The sequence below is a fragment of the Stylophora pistillata genome, chromosome 13, assembly GCF_964205215.1.
Source record: "Stylophora pistillata chromosome 13, jaStyPist1.2, whole genome shotgun sequence".
Classification (NCBI taxonomy): domain Eukaryota; kingdom Metazoa; phylum Cnidaria; class Anthozoa; order Scleractinia; family Pocilloporidae; genus Stylophora; species Stylophora pistillata.
This window is the reverse complement of record NC_142531.1, coordinates 17,166,070-17,189,245: the sequence shown is the minus strand read 5'-3', so window position 1 is coordinate 17,189,245 and position 23,176 is coordinate 17,166,070. Positions and strand designations below refer to the sequence as shown.

At 38.9% G+C, this 23,176-nt stretch overlaps 2 protein-coding genes across 3 annotated transcripts in view; both read left to right on the top strand.

The window, feature by feature from the left end:
- The first annotated feature begins 1,760 nt into the window (after positions 1 to 1,760).
- On the top strand, positions 1,761 to 3,376 carry LOC111344942 (uncharacterized). Its single transcript, XM_022952209.2, has one exon. The coding sequence runs from the start codon at positions 1,887 to 1,889 to the stop codon at positions 3,180 to 3,182; it is 1,296 nt and encodes a 431-aa protein (XP_022807944.2). The 5' UTR covers positions 1,761 to 1,886; the 3' UTR covers positions 3,183 to 3,376.
- Positions 3,377 to 4,269: 893 nt separating this feature from the next.
- LOC111344939 (transcription elongation factor SPT6) overlaps positions 4,270 to 23,176 on the top strand; it is a 28,902-nt gene continuing 9,995 nt past the window's right edge. The window contains exons 1-19 of one of the 2 annotated variants that reach the window (XM_088742151.1): positions 4,270 to 4,585; positions 4,684 to 4,757; positions 5,067 to 5,204; positions 8,067 to 8,139; positions 10,834 to 10,927; positions 11,168 to 11,342; positions 12,568 to 12,654; positions 12,777 to 12,881; positions 13,188 to 13,295; positions 13,456 to 13,545; positions 14,170 to 14,312; positions 16,787 to 16,998; positions 18,010 to 18,145; positions 18,651 to 18,801; positions 20,449 to 20,603; positions 20,701 to 20,743; positions 21,489 to 21,632; positions 22,031 to 22,285; positions 22,710 to 22,922. In XM_088742151.1, the coding sequence (XP_088598277.1) occupies positions 4,372 to 4,585; positions 4,684 to 4,757; positions 5,067 to 5,204; positions 8,067 to 8,139; positions 10,834 to 10,927; positions 11,168 to 11,342; positions 12,568 to 12,654; positions 12,777 to 12,881; positions 13,188 to 13,295; positions 13,456 to 13,545; positions 14,170 to 14,312; positions 16,787 to 16,998; positions 18,010 to 18,145; positions 18,651 to 18,801; positions 20,449 to 20,603; positions 20,701 to 20,743; positions 21,489 to 21,632; positions 22,031 to 22,285; positions 22,710 to 22,922 (2,610 nt within the window). In that variant the 5' untranslated portion in view covers positions 4,270 to 4,371. The remainder of the gene's footprint in view (positions 4,586 to 4,683; positions 4,758 to 5,066; positions 5,205 to 8,066; positions 8,140 to 10,833; positions 10,928 to 11,167; positions 11,343 to 12,567; positions 12,655 to 12,776; positions 12,882 to 13,187; positions 13,296 to 13,455; positions 13,546 to 14,169; positions 14,313 to 16,786; positions 16,999 to 18,009; positions 18,146 to 18,650; positions 18,802 to 20,448; positions 20,604 to 20,700; positions 20,744 to 21,488; positions 21,633 to 22,030; positions 22,286 to 22,709; positions 22,923 to 23,176) is intronic. The other variant, XM_088742150.1, reaches the window with a different exon arrangement.

The window sequence follows — 23,176 nt, the reverse complement described above, 5'->3', positions numbered from 1 at the left end:
AGGCTTCCCGCCTCTTGGAAGCTTGCGGACGTGGTGCCTCTCCCTAAGCAAAAACCCGTGATAGATGCTACTAAGCACCTGCGTCCTATCTCCTTGACGCCCGCTATCTCTAAGGTTGCGGAAGATTTTGTGGTACTCAGATACGTCAGTCCAGCGGTGTTGCAGATTATAGACCCGAACCAATACGGCGGTATTCCAAGATCCTCCACCTTGTACGCTCTGATTTCCATGGTACATAACTGGTCACAAGCCACTGACGCCACAGGCGCAACTGTTAGAGTGGTATTTTTCGACTATCGTAAGGCTTTTGATCTTATTGATCACAATTTGCTGGCCAGAAAGATCGAAGCCTTGGACATGCCACGGCGGGTTCGCGTCTGGGTGCTGGATTTTCTGTCAGACAGGAAACAACGTGTCAGGTTGTCATCAGACTGCAGGTCAGAGTGGGGCTCAGTCCCCGCCGGGGTACCACACGGGACCAAGCTTGGTCCCTGGTTGTTCTTATTAATGATCAGCGATCTTGAGGTCGACGCGCTCACTTGGAAGTATGTAGACGACACGACTATCGCCCAAACGATACCGCGAGGTTTGACCAGTGATGTACAAAGCGCAGTTTCTGCTGTTGAGGCGTGGTCGATCGAAAACAGGATGGCACTGAACGCGGATAAATGTAAGGAGATGCGCATTGACTTTAAAAGGAACACTCACAATTTTCCACCAATTGTGATCAATGGCAAGGAACTATCAGTATCAAACAGTGTAAAAATCCTAGGAGTCACTATTAGCTCAAATTTAAAGTGGAACGAACATATCTCAGAGTGCACGTGCATTAAGAAAGCGAACAAGCGCCTTTATTTTATTGTTCTTCTAAAGCGCGCCAACGTTCCACTGAGCGACATTATCAATTTTTATTGCACCGTGATAAGATCTGTTTTAGAGTACTGTGCGCCAGTTTTCCACCACGCGCTCCCACAGTATCCTAGTGACGACATTGAACGAGTGCAAAAGAGAGCGCTCTCCATCATTTGTCCTTATGCGTCATATTTCGAATGTTTGGCCAGGTTCGACTTAGTAACCTTGCACGCGAGACGCGTGGCTCTGTGTAGCAAGCTTTTCGAGTCTATCACGTCATGTCCGGATCACAAACTCGTGCCTGTCTTACCTCCTAAGAGAGAACACAGATATAATCTAAGACAGTCCAGGGCTTATGCCATGCCCCGTACACATACAAATCGTTTTAAGAACACCTTCATTCCAAGTATGTGTACACAAATTTTTTTTTTAGACTAGTTTGTACATAGTCATATATAGAGAGTTTTTCGTATTTATGGTTTTATTATAATTTCAATTTGTATTTGGAATTCATTTATTCCTAGTTCTAAGTAATTGTAACGCAATTCAGTCTACGGATTGCCATGTTCGATATTCTAATAAACTATCTATCTATCATCTATCTATACCCTCGCTGGTTACAATACAACTTTCATCTCCTTTGTTTTGTAATTAAGGGATGTTTTGTTTGTAATTTGCAAATGGCATATTTAATTGAATAGTTCAGCTGCATGAAGCCTTAGATGAAATAACGAAGAGAGATTTCGACTGCCCAATTTGTTTTTTTAAGAATATAATGTTTCTAAGTGGTATTCGTTTAATTTTTTTAAAAGACAACATTTTTTCATCTTCCACAAAGACACTTCTGTTTTCATGAAAACATTTGCCGGAGTGCTATGCTCTTAGGTAGTGTTGTATGTGTCACGCGACTTACAGCCAATTCTCGAGGAAATTTTTGTGTATTAGCGTGAGTTTTCTATTAGTTTGCGTGACTAAACGTACATAATTTCTAAGGAATCACACAGCGGAAGTGATAACCGAACGTGGATTAGAAAATGGAAGCAGAAGGACCAACACAAACGGAACCTTTGCTGGGGAAAGAAACTGTTTTGCCGATAACTCGAGCCACTCACCCAAGATCAAGCAGTGAAGACAACGAAGAAATGGGAACCGTCACACAATGGCCTGAAGAAAGTCATCACACGTCTATACAGTCCATTACTGCTGATGCAAACGGAGAAGTGTTCGCTGAAAGATCGATGGGTTTTTGTCGCAAAGCTTGTGCACTCATGAAGTTTTTCCTCTTTGATTCCCACTGGCCTTTGATTTGTTTGATAGCAGTGTCTTTTCTTGGCGTTTGGTTGCCTAAAAAGAGAAGATCGATGTGGCCGTTCACTTTTATACCAGTGTTTCATTTGCTGTTCGGCTTGGGTGCACATTTATATTTTATTTTGACGTCAAATCACCGATCGGTTCACATCGGCTCTAAGATGTTGCTCACATCTCTATGGATAAGTGCGTTTGCATCGTATGTTCTCGCTTTGTATTACTTTAGGTATCAGACACAAGAATGGATGAAAGATCTAAACAAAAATCAACGCCGAGCAGTCAATGTAGCCCTTTTCACTGGTATGCTTTTGGTGTCGTTGATTCTATTTGGAGATGCGTACTATCAAGTTATCTTCGACTTAGTCAACATTAAAGAAGCCCTTTTACAAAACTGTCATCGCCCCGTCACTTGTAATGCTGTTTTTTATACTCTGGCCGTGTCTGTTTACTGGGGTCTGTATTCGTCTATCCCTGTTTGCTGCGTGTTTTTCTCTCTGTGCCTCGCGATGACAAACGATCTTACAAAAGGGTACTCGCGCTTGGCTAAATGCACCGGGGATGTTCGAAATGCTTTAATGTTACACAAACAAGTGCGTGAACAGGTTGGAGAGCGCATCAACAGCATGCAAGTTTGGTTTCTTATCCATATGCTCTTCTACGTAGTAGTTTTGTTGGCTAACATTTTTGAATGGTTGGAGGCAACAATGGAACTGAAATTTGCCTATCAGTACATGGCTCAAATCTCTGGCACGCTGCTTGTTGTGTACAAATTTTTCTTCCCATTCCTGTCAGCCAGTTACGTGACTTGGCACGAGTCCACACTCGTTCAAGATTTAAACGACAAAATGGATTTCCAGCCAAGAGAAACATTTTACTCGAGGCAAGACCTAGAAGTGTTCCTAACACAGAGCCGGAGACGTGGTTATGGATTTCGCCTGTTTAAGATACAAATGACCGTAACAATTGCTGTATTTTCTTTGCTCGGGTCAGGGTTTGGTCTGGTGCACAGTTTGAAAGGTTGAACACTTATCGGCGGGGACACAAATGACGCACATGTATAACAACAGAAAATTTGCGAGGTGATTGTCGACGTGCGATGAATTCTGAAACTGGAACTCTTTTGTATATAGAATTGATCACTATTTTTGTATAGGAATCCCGCGATGGTAATGTTGGACGACTGGAAAATAAGCAATAAAAGAAATGAAAGGATCAAGCTCGTCATTGTTGAGTTTCACTGTTCATTTGAGGGTGATAGCTCAAGGTTAGGAAGCTGCGCCTAAAGGCCCTCCCCCCCCCCCCCCCTTCTTGACCGCCCCTTTTTCCTCATTTTGTTAAAAAAATGTCATATCTTTTCTCTGTAAACATGGCACTTGACTGCCAAAGAGGCCTACAATAGCCGTAAGTTATTTTTTATCGCTCTTGTCCCAGCTGAATTTTCATCTACCACCCTAAGGCTGCTACCTGTATTTGTTAATTTGTGTGTTGTTTGTTTTTGTTTTGTTTTTTTGTTTGTGACCCATTCTTTATTGCACCCATCTGAGGGTAAAGGTGACACATTACTGCTGAAATTCCCCGGTGAAACCATGCATACTCAACATGGTGAAGGGGTGGTTGAAAAGGTGGAGGGTAGAAAGAGGTAAATTATTTTGGCACGTTGACAAAATTTTTTTCTTGATTTGCCAAAATTTTCTGGATTTTGGAAATATTCTTGAGATGTAAACTATTTTGGATCTTCGTGAAAGATATTTGTGGATCTATGAGTTAACCAAGGATTTTAAATTGTTTTCTCGATTGACAAACTTTTCAGAACCTAAGATTTGAAATTGCTTTCTCAATTGACAAACTTTTCAGAAGCGATTTGTCTAAAAGATGATCGATTCTGAATATTTTTTCGGATTTGCAAAATATTTTGGATCGTCCCTTCTCGACCTCCGCAGCCTATAAAGGCTACTGTTAACTCTTTTTTTTAGCTTGTTTTTACCTTTGTTTATAACGGCCAAACTGAAAAAAAAAAAGAAAAAAAGTAAACAAAAACTGACGATAAAATTATCCATAATCTCTGATGTGGACGAAGAAGACTGGTACAGATCTTCGAGCCCAGTTCCCACCCTAGCGTCAGTCAGCCATTTTGCTAACTTCTTGTCTTGTCGCTTCCAATCCTCGTGTTGTCTTCTTTTCGTCAGTAGTTTTGTCACTCGACCCTTCGTTATGTCAAAATTTGGCGACAGCGAAGCGGAGGAAGACTCCTTAGATGAAAGTCTGTCGGAGAAAAGCGACGACGATGAAGATGAAGACGAAGAAGGAGAAGAGGAAGAAGAACAGGCAGAAGACGAGAACGACATCATAAACGACGAAGTTGAAGAGAGCGCCGGAGAAGAAGAGGAAGGTCATCACGGTCACCATCATAGGAAACGAAGAAAAGGTAGAAAATATATTTGAAGCAATGATAAAGAATTCATCATCTCTCTATTAAAGGTAGGTTTTTTCAGCGGATTCAAAGTTTCTCTTCATGTTTTCTAGCAGATGAGGCGGAGGAACTCGATGAAGAAGATTTGTCTTTGATCGAGGAGAATCTTGGCATCAGTATAAAGCGGGTAAGGATACCACAGCTCGTTTTATACAGTCTCTCACCTGATCAATCAAAAAAAATTTGATTAACAAGTGGATTGTACCGTGCATCGTGATAAATTAATTCAATAAATCGATGTAAGCTTCCAATTCCTTTATTTGTTTGTCCTCCGAGGATCATTGATTGGACGAAAGTATTGAAGTTTGAGTTTAAATTAAAGTTAGCCAATTTTGTTTTGACAGTTAGGATAGCTTTTGAGTTGTAAATATTTCGTTGTGGTCCCAAGGCAATCTTGATTGATTACTAAATGAAATATTTGTTTTATTCTCTTTAGAAAAAGCCTCGTTTGAAAAAAATAAAAGTGCTTGATTCTGATGAGGAAGAAGAAGATCAGTTGGCTGGAAGTGCTGCTGTCAAAGAGCGAGAAGCAATCGCTAACCAGCTGTTTGAGGGTGGGGACGACACTGGAGAGGTACTGGAGTTCAGCAGTTTTTCTGTATTGCAATTCAATACAATACACATATTTTATTAAATAAGCGCGAGGGTCATACTGGGAGAATATTGGCCTGAGGTGTTGACAGTATGGACCAAGCGCAGCGAGGTCCGTACAAAAAAGACCGAGGGCCGATATTCTTCCAGTACGGTCCCGAGCAAGCTTGGTTAATAAGAGACTGATTTATTATACGACTGACGTTCAAAGGGACACAAGTGCAGTATCATTCGGAACAGTGCCCAGTCCAATACTGAGAGAATATTGACCGGCAATAGAGCATTTTGATCGGTTGATTTTAGTTATTGGCCCTCTGACTGCCCGAGTCGTGTAATAAAATACAATACAATACAATACAATATTCTTTATTTAGCAAAGGTGACGTAATTAACCCAATGAGTAATCTAACTTACGACCTGTAGTTGTTTTTTTTTTAGTTATAGCTGGGTAATAATTAATGTTATAAATAAAATGGTTAAGTTTCCAAAGAAACTGTGGTGCTGCATAGGTGGGGTTAACAGGGTAATTTTATTTTATTAACTGAGTTGATACTGTAAATTGGTCTCTGTAAAGAGTTTCAAAGCTGATGTTTCGAGTGCTAGCCCTTCATCAGAGCAAATGACAAAGGGCTCTGAGAAAAGGCTAATGCTCAAAACAGCTTTTAAACTCTTTACAGTGGCCAAGTTACAGTATCAACTCACTTGATAACAACTGAATTACAATGTTACAAATATTCAGGGACCAGTCAAAGAAAACTCTGACCTTTCTGTACCCTCCCTTGGGGATGTGTGAGAATTTTGTATATAACTGGCAGCTCTTGGTGGGTGAAGTAGGTGGAGGTTTTATGAATTTGATGCCTGTCTGGACTTGTAACCTAACTACTTCAATCTGTATTTAACAGAGAATGTTCACAGGGTTGTCATTAGAAAATGTAATAGGTGTCTGATCTAAACTGAGTAGGCGGCTGAAGTAAATTGTGCTTGCGGAGCAAGCACAGCGTGTTGCTAAGCAACACGCCTCTCTAGGGGGCCCGGGGGCATGCTCCCCCGAGAAATTTTGAAATGCGAAACTCTCTGTGACGTATTTTCCAGCATTCTGGGGCATATTTAAGTAGCATTTTTAGCCAGACATTGATGTTAAAATCAGTTCAAAAATATGTACAAACGTAGAAAGTTTCTTCCCTTAATTCCACCACTTTCTTTTTCTGATGAAAGGTTGGTGTTCTCAGTCACAATTTCTAGAAGCAATAAATGAATGAAGATTCGTTTTCTTCATGAACTTCTTCCACAACGAAAATGCTTCAGCCTTCTATTCTCATAACGTTTTCTTTCATTGCGTTTTTGTCTTGTTTTGTTTTTGTTTATGTTTTTGTTTTTTTTTTTTGTCTATAGAATCTGGTTTATAAATTTGTTTCATCGTGTTTTCCCCCTTTTTCGCTGTAAAAACCCCCTGGATTAAAGCCCCACTTCCGAATTTAAAATAGGCGTATGTTTTGTCTATCAAAGTATTTCCTCTTATCTCTAAACATCACAACTGATAAACATCTGGAAATCACCCGCCGAATGCACCGAGCTTTGCAAATCACGATGACATGAAACATTTGACCTTTTTAATCGATAAAAAGTACTCGAAAAGGTCCATAAATTTTAAGAAAGTTAAATTGTAGGTATTTTAATTCAACTGATTTGGTGAACAATTGCTAACGTCGCGAAATCGTAAAAAAAAAAAAACAATCTGGCGGCAACTTTGACGGCCACGTATGGTTGGAACGAAATTTACAATGATCGAAGAACTTTGTCGAAATCGTAAACAAAATGACGAAATTTTCCTTCAAAATGTCTCTGTCGGATAACGTAAAACATGTTCTTTTCTGCGAGTCTAAAGAAGCAATTAATGAAAGTCTAGCTGTCCCAAACTCGAAAGAACATCTTTCTGTGATTATTTAGCGTTATAGCGGTACGTGTTTACGGCAAATTAAGGCGAATCTTCCTGCCTTTGTAATTATTTAGAGTGGAATGAACACAACTGATTCAGCAAGGTGAAATAGATCTTGATAAACTTCCTTTTCCAACCCTCTTAAAGCTCTTTTGAAAGTATGTCGTTGATCGGAAATAATTTGCCATTATATTTAAATGAGATATATCTGTGTTATTAAATGCTTCGGTGAGCTTCGTAATTATGATATTTGACAGCAATCGAAACTCCTTCTTACCTTGGTGGCTCTCGTTTTCGCTAGATTTCGTCTTCTTCGATTGACCTGAAAAGTAATCTTCAAGAGATCGCTTTCTTCGCTGGCCATCCATTTTCGATTTTCGAAGCATCAACGCACGTGTGAATTGCGATCAGTTTCGTGCTTCGCGAAGTCACGCATTTCATGTTACTTGTTAGTTAGCTGTACCACTGATAGTTTTTGTACAGTATTTCCTGTACAGGTTTTTAGGTTTTTCTGTCTTCCATAACATCAGGAGTATACAAGAGAATGATCACTAAACTAAGCTTCAGATTTACAAAAAGAAAGATTTCTTGGGAAGACAGATCTCAATATTACATTAATTCTTTCGCTCCGACGAAGGGCTAACGCTCGAAACGTCAGCTTTTGTAATCGTTACGGTGGCCAATTTACCATTTCAACTTTGTGGATATATCCAAATTATTACAAAAATTCTGCTTCACAAAGTAGCCGGCGCAAAATGGTCTGACAGCCGGCGGATTTCCGCCGCCTACCGGCTTCTAATGACAACCCTGTGTTCATAAGGCACTAGGTAGAGATAAAAATTGTTAGGGTTAGTAAACCCACATATGAGAGGTATACATTACAGTGTCCTGCAACCCTCCTCTCTGTAGGTAGCTGCAGAACCGGCCCAAGCTCCAGGAGATGATACATATGCTGACATTGATGAGTCTGAATCAGAAGAAGGTAATGTTCAGTTGTGTGCTTAAACATGAAGGCGCACTATAAAAGGGGCCTTAGGTCCCACTGGACCATTTGTCAATCAACCATCATGTGATGTAGAACTCTCAGAGTCAAGTCAGCTTGAGCTACTGCTACTCCAAAGCAGTGAACAGTGGGCGCATTCCTCAATATTGTTTTATGTCTTCATCACAATACAAGAATTTTTGAGATTTGTATTTCCTTTCTCCAATGAAAACTGTCTTTATTTGTGGCGGTAAATTTGAGATCGAAGTAGGTGGTACGCACATTACCTCATGCCACCATGCTGGTGGAAGTAAACAATAGATATCTCATTAGCTCCTTTTGTTCGTCTACCAGCATTTATTGACCCGCACACATCAACAGTGAGTGACAAATGAGCCTAGGTCTTCCCAGGGAAGACTTCCTTATATAGCGTGCCTTCGTGTTGAAAGTAATCAGGGCTTGCATTATCTTTGCTTTACTTAATATAATAATAATATAATAATAATATACATTAATTGAGGCTCCCCCTTAGGGGCTTTTCAGCCACAATGTAAACTAACTAAGTGCTTAAAAATCCCCACTGGCAGGAGGCAGACCAGTGGGCTATATACAGAGCGCAGCCGAGGAGTTGAACTAGGGGCAGCCGAGAACAAATCCAGTGAGTGGCAGGGTGGAGTACTTGAACCCGGGACACCGGATTACAAGTCCAGCACCCTAACCACTCGGCCACGCCGCCTCCTTAAATACTTCACTATATGATCATTGGTATTATGATATTATGATGTTTTCATGAAAAAACACAGTAGCCAAAGAATACTTCAAACATTCTGGAAAAAATCCTGCATGTTTTCATCACTCTCACTCTGAAGGTCTGGTCAAATTGATGTTTTTCTTTTTTCTCATTACTGTAATTTTCCAGCCATTTACCCACATGGCCGATTACCCACACCGGTCAATTACAACATGCGGCGAAAAAAGTCAACAGATTACCCACACTGGTGGAGAACCTGCGCCTTAACACCAAGGAAATTTTTACAAAAAGGCCTTAGAATTCACAACGTTTCATTCTTGACGGAATGCGAATTTGTGGCCACATTTTGTGCGCGCGATTGTTCAGTGCCATGTTGACTTGTTGATTTCTCAAAAAATCGATATCTCCGGTTCTACTAGGCCTAACAGGTCTTTTTAAAAGGAGAAAACTCTCTTCAGCTCAAGCTAGTGTTGACTGGATTTTTGTTACTGATGCACTGTATCCTTGGATTATTTTTTATCACCATCAAGGTTTTGTTTACACATGTGCCAATAAAAATTTGTTCCTCGCATAACTAATTGTGCGTGAAATCAAGTTGGCATCATGTTTTCGTGCCACTTTGTAGCACTCTTATACAATAAAAATCTGAGAGATGGAAATGCAGGCAGGTGAGAATTTTTTTCAATTCAACTGCCAGTACATTTCAAAATTGTCACATAACCTGCACTTCCCTATTACCCACAGTGGCACGTGTTTAAGGCAAAATCAAGAGATTACCCGCAAGTAAATGGCTGGAAATTATGGAACATGTCTGCTTGATATTGTATTGATATTGTAAGGAGAAATTCAGTCTTGGTCAGTACCATTTATTAACCCTTGAACTCCCAGAAGTGATTGACCTGTAACTTCTCCCTATAATATCCATACATCAGACATGGTTTGATGCTACTCTGGTTTAAAGATTTAATAAATGTAACCAAAATTACAGATCATTAAACCTTTTATCCAGAGTAGCATCAAACCAGGTCTGATTGTTCACCTGGTTGCTCTGTGAACTTAAATATAACTTATCCATACATAATCCAGCAAACAGGTAATGTAAATACTCTAACTAGTCAAGTAGAAGTTGTTACCTTGATTGAACACCAAATTCTCCTAACCAATTTATAAGGAAATATATAGCAGCTAGAGGGGAGAATTCATAATCAGATCTTGGGAGTTCAAGGGTTAAGATGACGAGAATATAGGGAAAGGGCCGCTAACCTAAGAAGCTTTGATTGTTAAACAAATTCTCCTTGTGACTACTGAAGGAAATACACCGAGAAGAGTTTGAAGAATATGGATACTGTTGTTATGGTGTAAAGGGCTAAAGGGGTAATGAAACGCATTTCAGGTGAGCAAAGTTTAGGCTGGGAATTCTTTGACTGATTAACACCCTGTATTGAGTTGTGAAGGAGTATTATTTAAATGGAGATTGGTATGGGTGGAGTTTGATTCAAGGAGATAACCAAGGCTATCTCCTTAGGTTCACCTCACCTTGGCATCTGTGATTGTATTAACTTGCAGGGAATACCAGACAGTTTACATGTAAGAACCAAGAAATTGGTCATAAGGGTAAAATGGAAGGAAAATCCACAAACAGAAGGCAAAAAGTTGCACAGGAAGTTACAAAGCCACTCAAAGTAAACTGTGGGGAGTTGGGGGAGGGGGGGGGGGGAAATCAACATGGCATCAACCCACATGCATGTGCCCAAGGAAATCTCTCTGCCAAACAACAAAAAGCTCACCATTAGTGATGACAGTCGGTAGTCACCTTGAAGATTGTTACATGTAGCAGGATGTTTGTTTTGTTTTGATATCACAACAACAGGTTTGTGATTCTACAAAGGCCTATTGCTTATCCAGTTTAAATATCATTAATGGAAACCATTCATTAATTTCAGATGTGGATGATTTTATTGTGGATGATGAAGGGAACCCTATTAATAGGCATCCAAAAAGAGAAAGAAGAAGACTTCCAGGAACTCTTCAAGATTCGTAAGTAGTTTGGAAATTTTTATTGAAAGCAGTGCTTTGTAATCTTCAGAGAGGACTCATTGTTTCCATCTGTTAGTATTGTCTTGGTTTTAACCTTGCCTAACAATAACTTTCCATTAAGTCATGAAAGGAAACTGCAAGTGAAACAATTGTGAACAATTTTCTCTTCATGGTGGTCTTATTTCTAGTTTTGTTTTTCTGAGTTCAGTGATAGTGTTTCTGTCTTTTGTTCATTCATAGTGCTTTGATGGAAGCCCAAGATATCTTTGGTCTTGACTTTGACTTTGATGAATTTGAGAAGTATGGTAGAGACGATTTTTCATCAGAAGAGGAAGAGGAAGATTATGAAGATGACACAGAGGATGGTGCACCAAGGAGACCTAAAAAGAAATCAACAAAGAAGTCTATTTATGAGGTGAAAAAATGTTTTTACATTGGCATAAAATGTTGAAGTAAGTCAGTTTGTCTTAAAGAAGAGCAGCACCTTTACTTCACTTTTCAATGCTGTAGTTTTAAAAAGATGATAAGCTATGGATCTAGATTGTGACTAATAAACATTCATGAAGAATTGGGACTAGAGAAAAAGTCGGAATAATCCAGAAATCCGGATAATCAGGGTCCAGATGATAAAAAATGGTGAACGGCATAGCGTGCACTATTGAACTATGGATGCACTTGGAAGGTTTGCTAAGCACTCAAGAAGTTAGAGTTACACTCGGCTATGCCACGTGCGACTCTTACACTTCTTTTGTGCCTAGCAACCTCCTGCGTGCATCCATAACTCAATAGTACACATTATGCCGTTCACCATTTGTAATTTATAACATAACATTGAGACATTGGAAGAATAGAAGTCCTTTTACTGAGCTACATTGCAAAAAATGTTCGTGTAGTCTAACATGACAAGAGAAAACAAGCGCACGAAAATTCATTCACAACAACCGACTGCACACCGGCAACTCGATAAAGTTTAATCACACTTCCTGAAATACCGACCAAAATCCTCTTTATAAACCCTGTGTCCAACAACCGGTGAAAGAGGTCAGCAGAACTATGAACAAACTGTGGTGTTTACCATTTGTTTTATTAACATAACATTGAAACATTGTAACAAGAGTTCCTCTTTATTTAACAAATTTTACGTGATCAGAAAAAACAAGTGCACGCGGAAAAATAGTCTTAGCATTAATTTTTTGCTCGCGTCAGCAGCATACACCCATGGGCAAATAGTAGATGCTGAATTAACCAATCAGAGCATGTGGTTTGCTTTAGTTATGTTATAATCAAGGTTCTACTGTACATGGTTTGGACTCAAGAGTAACAGTTGATTATACAGCCTTATTGTGTGGAAAGAGTAGTCCCAATAAGGTCTGTTGTTGATAATGATGAATGATGTTTGGACATCCTGAGAGCAAATCATTATCAGAGTCCAGTAAGTTTTATTGACTCTGACGAGGACTTTATGAATTTTTCTCAGATCCTGACATTAGCATTTGGCAGTGTCTAGGGAATGGCTAATGCTGAAAATGTCAGCTTTATAAACTCTTCACAATGGCAAGTTTACCTTGTTAACTAACTGGATAAAACCAAATTATCTTAGAAACCAAGGAATGAACAACTTTCCATGTCTTTCTTTGTAGGTGTTTGAACCAAGTGAGCTTGAAAAAGGAATGTTGACCAACAAAGACAATGAAATCAGAACTGCAGATGTGCCTGAAAGATTCCAGGTAAATAAGAGAAAGAAAAGAGATATTCGTATAACTTTTTTTCAGACATTGGTTATCTTTTTGTTACAGGACATTGTACTTAATGATGGTCAATAATTCTATTTGCATCTCTTTCCTGTCAGGTTCGTGATTTTGCTGTGAAGTCAACAGAAGATGGAGAGCTTGATGATGAAGCAGACTGGATTTATAAACATGCTTTCCTTGATTTGCCAATATCTCAGCAACAGGTTTGAATTTTGATCTGTAAATTAGGAAACCACCAGATTTTGTGATGAACCCTGAGGTTCTAAATTGCAGAGGAGGTAACTACATACTGTATACCATCCTAAAAATGCAAAGTGTGCTGGACGTTTTCTTTTTTAAAGACCATACATACTAAATTTCCAAAGGAATGTGGAGGAGGAGATCAAGAAGAAGAAGAAGCAATATTATACCAGGAGAACTTTACAATTCATTCTGTTTTAATTGCCTCATAGATTTACTTTGAGTAAATTCAGTAATGTTATGTAAAACATGTTCACCATATCTTTTAGGATCCTCTGGATGGTGATACTCATCCTCATTCTAAAACACCTAAACCAAACAGTGCTGTTGCTAAGATCAGAGAGGCATTGAACCTGATGAGAAACCAACTATTTGAGGTAACTGATTTTAATGATGGATATCTAGTGTTCTCATTTCCTGTTTGTTTCAGAATGTATAGATATTATGACAAGAAGGTACACGTTAATCACTTCATGGCTATATTGTTGTTGATTTTGTTCAGGGAGGTCACTTAGGTTCGTTTGGTTGTGGTTTCAGGTTCCATTCATAGCAAGCTATAGAAAAGAATACATTGAACCAGAACTGAATATTGAAGACCTGTGGAAGATCTGGGAATGGGATGAAAAGGTAGTAACATTTGATGTCGGCAGCATTAGTCTCAATGTCAAACTTCTCCATGTCTTGAGTATCACCTCCAAAACAAAATTAATAACTGCGACCCATAAATTATTATTGTAGCTACAGTGTATCATTGCACAAACAGTACCAGTTTGATATTTTGTGACTTATTTCTGGACAATTCTTTGTCATAGGGACAAAGATTTTCTCAAAAATTCTCTGGGTAATGTGGATCGGACTTGTGACCCAGTTAACCCTTTACATACTAACATCAATATGCATATTCACTTAACTGTTATCTATACATTTCCTAAGGTGCTGACAAGGAGAATTTGTTTAACACTAAAGAGCTTCTTCAGTTGCAAGCATTTCCTTTATTCTTGTGACGTAAATGTGTGATTCAGGGGTGATATTGTAAGGAGAAATTAGATGCTGGTCACTCTCAAGGGGTCAAACAGTTAGCAAGAACTGGCTTCTCTACTTTTTAAAAACTACAATTCTGGTTTTTGTCCTTACCATTTTTTCCTCTCTTACATGATGCATAGCTGCATTTATTTTTGTATGTGACTGGAGTTCATGTTGTTATTCCAATCTACTTCAGTCTTTGTTTTTTGTCATTCTGTTTATTTTTAGTGGAGCCAACTGCGTACTCGTAAGGAAAATCTTCATCGTCTGTTTGAAGAAATGCAGAATTACCAATTCAATAAGATCCAGGAGAGTGGCAATGAGCCACTTGACGATGACACAAGAATCTTACAAGCTGAGGATATTGACAGGTATATGGGATTGCTTCTCATACATAGTGCGCATGCTTACTCTATAATCCTCTTGAGCTGCTATGAACAAAATCTTCATTTATGCATGCCTGTGGGTAAATAAGATGACATGAGCTTTTTTTTTTTTATCTGGCTGCAGAGTTGCTCTCTTGTCAAGCTGGAGTACAGTTTTCCTTCTCTTTAAAATATGAAAGAAATAAGCAAAGAACTGCCCAATTTTTCTATCAGCATTGACCTTTTAGGCCCTGTTCCAGCATGCAGCAAAAACAAAACCAAAAAAACTGCAAGTTGCATGTTTTGCAAATTTGTTTGGACACTTGAGTTCATGTAGCTTTGATTTTCTCCATTTCTCCCTTTAATTTTGAGCTTTTCAGTCACAGTTATTGTTTAACTGGATCAAATGATCTCACTCAAATCGAAAATGTGACTTGTTTGACCAGTCATTAGGGACATTTTGTTTACTTTTTTCGCGCATTGTGAGAATTTTGCACTCTATCACTGTCAATAAAAAAGCTTCTTCCTGCAGATCCTTGTAGTCGCTCTGTTATAAATTAAAGAATTTGTTCATGCCTTTAGCTGTGTGCATATCAAGTCATGGATTCACGCTGAAGTTTGGAGAGCTATAAAATAGCTAGTTTAACCTTAGGCTGTGCCTCGAGCTACTCTTACGCATTTTTTGAGCTCTCCAAACTTCCCACGTGCATCCATAACTCAATGTGCACATGCTAAGCATGAACAAATTCTTAATTTTGACCCTTTAATATCAATTATGGAATTGTTAATTCTCCCCTTTAGCTGCTCCACATTTCCTTGTAAACTAGTAACAAGAATTTAGTGTTAGATCATGATAACTTCCACCTGATAACCTGGATGGTGATTGGATATTGTAGGGAGAATTCACATGTAAATCAATTCTGGGAGTTAAAGGGTTCATCAGAAAATAATAATGATTATGTTATTATTAATAATAATAATAATAATAATAATAATAATAATAAGGAAGAAAATAGTAGTGATAGCAAATAATAATAATAATGTTGACAGTAAGTTTTTAATAGTAAGAGAAATGATGATAATAGTAATACAGTTAGCACCTGATAACTTGGGCCCCGTACCAACTTGAAACAAAATCAATTTCTAATGAATTTTTTTCATACCTATAATGAAATGTATCTCCTTCAACAGGGATTCAAGCTCAACTTCTTTCAAAGTCTTAATTTAGAGACCTAAAATGATATTAATAATATGGTTATGTTGTGGTTCAATTTTATACTCGGTTCAAATTCTATCTTCCTTTGTTCTCGGTCATGTTAATGTATGATAATGAGTTTGAAACAAAGGAAAATAAAATTTGAACCAAGGATAAAATTGAACTACAACAGTTACAAGAGATAAAATTTAAGCTACCCCACTCCCCCACCCAAGTGCAACCATGACTCAATAGTGTACTGTGGTGCTTTCGATTTTGTTTTATAACATAAAATTGATACATTGTGGCAAAGAGTTCCCTTTTATTTAACAAAATAATCATGCATGACCAGAAAAACAAGCGCGCAAAAACTAGTCCTTGCATTTGCTTATGTCAGCAGCATAAACACATGTAAATGGTGGGCACTGAATTGACCGATCAAAGCGTCCGCTTTACTTTGGTTATGTTAGGAAAAAAATGGAAAAGGAAAGTTACAGTTTGCTGTACAACCTTTGAACTCAGGTCACCAAAATTTAATTGGCAACATTTTCTGCAAACTAATATAACAAAATTTTTCCTATGGATATACTGACCAAAATGTTAGCAGCTTTAAGAGGTTCTTGGTAATTAAACCTCTTCCTAACTCAAACCTCCTGCCAACTCGAACTCCAAAGATCTTGGTGGAAAATTCCCTCAACTGCCTATCATTCCCTGTTGGTATCTTAAGAGGGAAGTGAAAGATTGGGTCCTAATCCAATGTTGCATACAAATTTTAGAAAATTCATGCCTCATGTGATTTTGAATTTCACCAATTTAGGGATAAGTTCAGATCTCACCTTGCCTTTCTCTAAAATTCATACATTATATTGTAATTTTTGGCTTAATCAGGTATCTCGTCCAAGAAGATTCACCACACTACACTAAGAATGTAATGTAGCTGAGATACATGTACAGGGTTCGTACGCGTCTTGAAAACCCTTGAAAACCCTTGAATTTCAGGAGGCTGATTTCAAGGCCTTGAAAGTACTTGAATTTCATTTTGGGTCCTTGAAAGTCCTTGATTTTTTATTGAACATCATCGAAAAATATCTGCTTTTGTTTTGCACCATCAGTAAACCCAAAACATAGATGTTAACAGAAACATTTTTCTTGGTTTTGAGGTAAAATTGTCATTGCAAAAAGTCCTTGAAATTTCTAAGTAGGGTCCTGGAAAGTCCTTGAAAAGTCCTTGAATCTTTGGCCTGAAAAAAGTGTATGAACCCTGCATGTACTTTGTGTCTTGTAGGCTTGATGGAGTTGAGACTATGGAGCAGCTGAAAGATGTGTACAGCCATTTTATGTTGTACTACAAAAATGACATCCCAGCCATGTGGGAAGCCAAGAGGAAAAAGAAAGAATCTGGAGAGGGTGGAGAGGCTGATGGGGAATCAAAAACCACCCCACCAAAGAGGAAAATGCCTGCTAAACGTGATCTCTATACCATATGTAAACAAGCAGGTAAAAAACGAGAATGCTATTACTAAAAAATAAGTACTTCTTACTAACCAAGTTTGAGATCCATGCTGTAAGATATGGTTTTACACTTGCAAGCACAAAGGGTTGCAGGCCATGAAAAAATGAGGTTCCATAAATTACACTGTGGCCTAGGAAAACAAGGCCACTAGCGAAGAGATTTAATAAGATAATCTAGAACTTGCAATTAATTCCCATGATTTTGCAACACTTTTGACAATAATTGCAAAATTAATTAGTTTTGTTAGAAAAAAATGATTTTGAAAATCATGAAATGATGTAGAAATTAAGTGCCCTTTGGAATGATAGATCTAAAGTATAGGAGAGAATATTCATGCAACGTCCCATTTTATTTCAAGAACAGAAAGCTGTCTTCGGATGCCATGTTATGTGTATTTCACACTACATATGGTTGAAGCAATTCTTTTTCACTCTAGCTGTCAATAAACCAATCCAGCTATTTGATTTGAATAATATGCAGTTGGTTTTGATTAAATTATAGTGATATCTTTAATTAGTTTAAGTAGTTATAGTAATATCTTAAAATCTGCAAGCTTTGAAGTTGTAAAATACAATTTTGGTCAGAGCTGAACTCAGCATATTTTTGAACCCTTGCAATGTAACAAATAATAAATGCAAATATTAATCTAAAGATGAAACAATTTTTAGTGTAATAGAAAATAGAATAGAAAATATTCATCTCATCTTAATTTGATACCTTGTAAATACTTGTAATTACTTTCTACCTGACACCTGGTCACCAAAGTGGCAACTTTTACCTCTGATTTAGCCTCTTAGAGTTTTAATACTGGCCATGGCAACTGAAATGGTTGCTGTTTGTCAGTGGAGACAATATAATATTATTTTCCCTTCATATGTTGATTGTACTTCATCAATGATAAGCCTCATGTTTTGTTTATTTTGAGCAAGGAACCTTAACATTTGATACTGTCATAATATAGATACCTCCTCACTGTTGCACTTTTATTTTTGAAGGGGTTAGTGGCCTGGCAAGGAAATTTGGTTTGACACCTGACCAGCTGGGAGAGAACTTACGCGACAACTACCAGCGTCATGAGACAGAGCAACATCCTGTTGAGCCAGATGATGCAGCTGAAAATTATCTGAGTAGGTATGTAGAGTATTGTATTTTATAAAGGCAGGGTTCTCGTTAAGAGCAGTAACAGGTTATTTTTATCTGCTGTTCAAGTAAATGTTACCATCAAGTATCAAGTAAACTCCACACCAATGAAAGTTGTTAAATTTGACCAATCATAAAGGATGATTTAACTAACTTAATTAAAATTCAAAGAAAAATACAGTCAAACAAAATGTCCTGAAATGCAAAAAATACATCTGTCAAACGCATGATTAGTTTCAGTCTTGCATCTTAGTAGATGAGTGATTGTTTTATGTTTTGCATGTCATTGGCTGAGTGGATACACTGTCTTTAAGTTTTCTAGGCCAATAGGGGTGATTGAAATGGAGCAAAGTTAGTGATGTCAGTATTGCTTTTATGATAAATTGAAACTTTAATTATCGCAGCCTGTGGTCATTAAGTAAATGATACATGTTTTGGTTTGCCTAAGTTGGTATGAAGTGAGCTTTTTGTATGTGTGTGTGTTTTTTCTTTTCAGTACATTTTCAACTGTTGATCAAGTCTTAGAGGCTGCTCAGCATATGGTGGCCATGCAGATTGCACGGGATCCTCTTGTTAGGCAATGTGTGAGGCAGACATTTTATGAAAGAGCCAAACTCAAGATCAAGCCTACTAAGAAAGGAAAGAAGGTAGAGGAATCCTTTCATATTTTGATAGTTTTTATAAAAGGCCCTTTACAGAATTTGGATAGAATTTTAATATTCCTTTTTGTTAATAATTGTTAAAGGTGTTGGTATTAATTTTCTGCGCAATTTAGAGGCTATTTATCTTAAATTTCATACTGGAGAAAGGTCTACATGTAATTCTATTTGTCAAAGAGTATTTTGCTACGTTATTTGAAAATATGATTGGTACTCGTCCGTTATGTGTTACAAATTTAAAGAACGCTCTGTGGTTGGTTAGGAGCCAGAGTGCTATCCTTAACTACATGTACTACTATAGTACTACACCGGTTACTTTTTGCTCTACATTCTGACACTGTAGCCTTCATTGTTTTCTTACAGGAGATTGACGAGTCTCATCTCTGCAGTACGTTCAAATACGTAAAACACAAGCCGGTTGCTTTTTGCTCTACATTCTGACACTGTAGCCCTCATTGTTTTCTTACAGGAGATTGACGAGTCTCATCTCTGCAGTACGTTCAAATACGTAAAACACAAGCCGGTTGCTTTTTGCTCTACATTCTGACACTGTAGCCTTCATTGTTTTCTTACAGGAGATTGACGAGTCTCATCTCTGCAGTACGTTCAAATACGTAAAACACAAGCCGGTTGCTTTTTGCTCTACATTCTGACACTGTAGCCTTCATTGTTTTCTTACAGGAGATTGACGAGTCTCATCTCTGCAGTACGTTCAAATACGTAAAACACAAGCCGGTTGCTTTTTGCTCTACATTCTGACACTGTAGCCTTCATTGTTTTCTTACAGGAGATTGACGAGTCTCATCTCTGCAGTACGTTCAAATACGTAAAACACAAGCCGGTTGCTTTTTGCTCTACATTCTGACACTGTAGCCCTCATTGTTTTCTTACAGGAGATTGACGAGTCTCATCTCTGCAGTACGTTCAAATACGTAAAACACAAGCCGGTTGCTTTTTGCTCTACATTCTGACACTGTAGCCCTCATTGTTTTCTTACAGGAGATTGACGAGTCTCATCTCTGCAGTACGTTCAAATACGTAAAACACAAGCCGGTTGCTTTTTGCTCTACATTCTGACACTGTAGCCTTCATTGTTTTCTTACAGGAGATTGACGAGTCTCATCTCTGCAGTACGTTCAAATACGTAAAACACAAGCCGGTTGCTTTTTGCTCTACATTCTGACACTGTAGCCTTCATTGTTTTCTTACAGGAGATTGACGAGTCTCATCTCTGCAGTACGTTCAAATACGTAAAACACAAGCCGGTTGCTTTTTGCTCTACATTCTGACACTGTAGCCCTCATTGTTTTCTTACAGGAGATTGACGAGTCTCATCTCTGCAGTACGTTCAAATACGTAAAACACAAGCCGGTTGCTTTTTGCTCTACATTCTGACACTGTAGCCTTCATTGTTTTCTTACAGGAGATTGACGAGTCTCATCTCTGCAGTACGTTCAAATACGTAAAACACAAGCCGGTTGCTTTTTGCTCTACATTCTGACACTGTAGCCTTCATTGTTTTCTTACAGGAGATTGACGAGTCTCATCTCTGCAGTACGTTCAAATACGTAAAACACAAGCCGGTTGCTTTTTGCTCTACATTCTGACACTGTAGCCCTCATTGTTTTCTTACAGGAGATTGACGAGTCTCATCTCTGCAGTACGTTCAAATACGTAAAACACAAGCCGGTCAAGGAGCTGAAAGGAGATCAGTTTTTGCGAATGTGCAAAGCTGAAGAGGATGGACTACTTACAATAAACATTGAAATCGACTTGGACAAAAATGCAGGGTACGGAACAACCGACCCTAGATCCTTGAACTGTTTTGTTTTTTTTTCGTACGTAGTTTTTGTCGGCCCTCATGTTGGTTATTTTTTTGTAACTTAGATACCAAACCTATTTTGATGAAGTCAAGCAGTTGTATTACAGGGTAAGTTTTTTTTTTTTTTTTTTTTTTTTTTTTTTTTTTTATACACTCGAGGGCCCCTCATGAGGAGTCTGGGTTCTTTGTGGGGACTCGGACATTTTTCTTTGTCGTACGCCCGTCTCAAAATTAAAAGACATTTTTCTCTGAAAGATTATTATTATTATTCAACTGTCTTTTGATTACCAAGTACATTTGATCATAATTGTCAAAATTAGTTGAAAATCGCATCGACCGCATAAGTCGCGTGTGAAACATGGAAACAACACGAATGAAACCAACTGAGTGCCCATTGTCACAAAAATAAAAAGAGAACAAAATCTGAATACTTTTACTCCCAAGAGATTCATTAGTATTTCTCCTCACTTGTTTGTCATTACGTTAGATCAGAGAATTTGGAATTAGATCAAATGATAACCTTTAAGGATGTGAGCAAGTTAAAGTTTTCATTGTTTGTTTCAAGCTCGTTCCCAGGGTTCTCATCTTCCTGCCCCTTGGAGCGAGAGTCTAGAAACTCTGGGAACGAGGTTGTGTTTGGTCCAGCCATATTATCGCTTCGTGATCTGTCAGTAATTTATCCCGCTTTACAGTGTCTTGCCGCCTCGTATTTTGTGCGTTCTTGCCCAAATATGGTGAATTTGCGTAATAGTGAGACAAAATGTGTTCTTATCTCGGATGAGCTGTCTTGTGTAAGCCGCTTCTGATCGGAACTTAGTCTGGACTTTGAAAATATCTTTCTACTTTTTTTCAGGATGAATTTAGCCATCTAGTGCAAGAGTGGAACACACAGAGAACAAATGCCCTCTCACGAGCCTTTAATCAGATGCTGTACCCACTCCTTGAAAAAGAACTCAAACTCAAGCTCCTTCAGGAAGCCAAAAATTTTGTTGTTAAGGTGCGGTCACTGCCTGGTAAACGTGCTCCTTTAACAATAGTTTGACTTGCCGCTGAAGCATGTTGCATTCCTCTGACATTTTCAATGGCCTTCCGCCTTAGGCACTGGAATTACTTGTGAAGGGGTGGGGGGGGGCGGCGGTGGGGGGGGGGCGGCGGTGGGGGGGGGGCGGCGGTGGGGGGGGGGCGGCGGTGGGGGGGGGGCGGCGGTGGGGTGGACGGTGGGCAAGAAAACCGTGCAAAAGCAAACTTCTTTTGGGGCCACCACCTCTCGTCGATCAAACCACTGTGCAGACTTGGTTTTAACCTCGCCCAAATTCCATTTAGTTTCAGTTTGATTTACGTCAATTTTTGCAGCAAATTGTGTTTATTCTTATGTGTATCATGTCATGTCCACAGTCATGCTGCCGGCGGCTGAGATCATGGATTGAAGTTGCTCCATACCAACCCGAGCAGCATATAGACGAACGGGATTACGATGACAGCTCTAATACTGAAGGTCTCCGGGTGCTGGCGTGTTCCTTCTCTAACAATCCAGATACACCAGCTTTCCTGGCCATGCTGGACGGAGGAGGCCAGGTGAATGACTACCTCAGACTGAAGTACCTGCTGAATAGACGAAATACAAACAGAGCTAAAGAACGAGAAGACAAGGTCAGTGGCATTTGTTGGGTTCTTCGATGAAACTGAAGTTCCCTTGTGTTCTCGTAGTGGTGTTTATGACATCTCTCAATTAAAACGTGCGCTATGATTGATTAGTTTAGCGGGCTGTCGTTCACTGGACGGCTAGCGAGACTGAAAAGTTTGTAGGAGTGGAAATCTCCCCCTTCTATTTGAACCTAGAGATGCAATGATAGACATCTTACTAAAACTCTTTTCTCGGTCCATACTGTAAGTTACGGAAACTCGTTTCTCTGCTTGGATGTATGGTCCACGTGTTTCGGGCTTGGGCTGTAAATCCGAGCTCAAAAATATCGGGCCGTAAGTAACAGTGTAGACCTCGAACTTGGTCAATAAGAGGTAGTTCGGCCATTGTTGTATGCAGTGGTTTTCACAGATTTTATTTCTACGTCAATAGGAAAAGGACATGCAAAGGTTAAAGCAGTTTATCCTCAAGAAGCGGCCTCAGGTTGTAATTGTTGCAGCTGAATTTCGCGAGACTGTTTCTGTGATGGACGATATCAAAATGTGCATTGCAGAGCTTGAGCAGGAGAACCAAATACCAACCATCTCAGTGGAAGCTCTGGATGGTGAAGTAGCCCGCGTGTTTATGTCTTCGCCTCGAGCGGAGGTAAGTTTAACAGAAGTCAAAAGTTAAAAGAACCCACGGTAAACACGTCGGCCAATCGAAATAAAAGGAAATACCAGAGTGAGCCAATGAGAACTCACATCAAGCGCGGGAAATACGTGAATGGCCAAGTCGCGGTTGGTTTCAGTTGAGCAGGTGATTGGTTGAAAGAGTGGAGCGAGTTTTCAGGACCAATCAGAAGTCAATAACCCACAGTAAACATACTGGCCAATCAAACATGAGGAAATACCAGAATG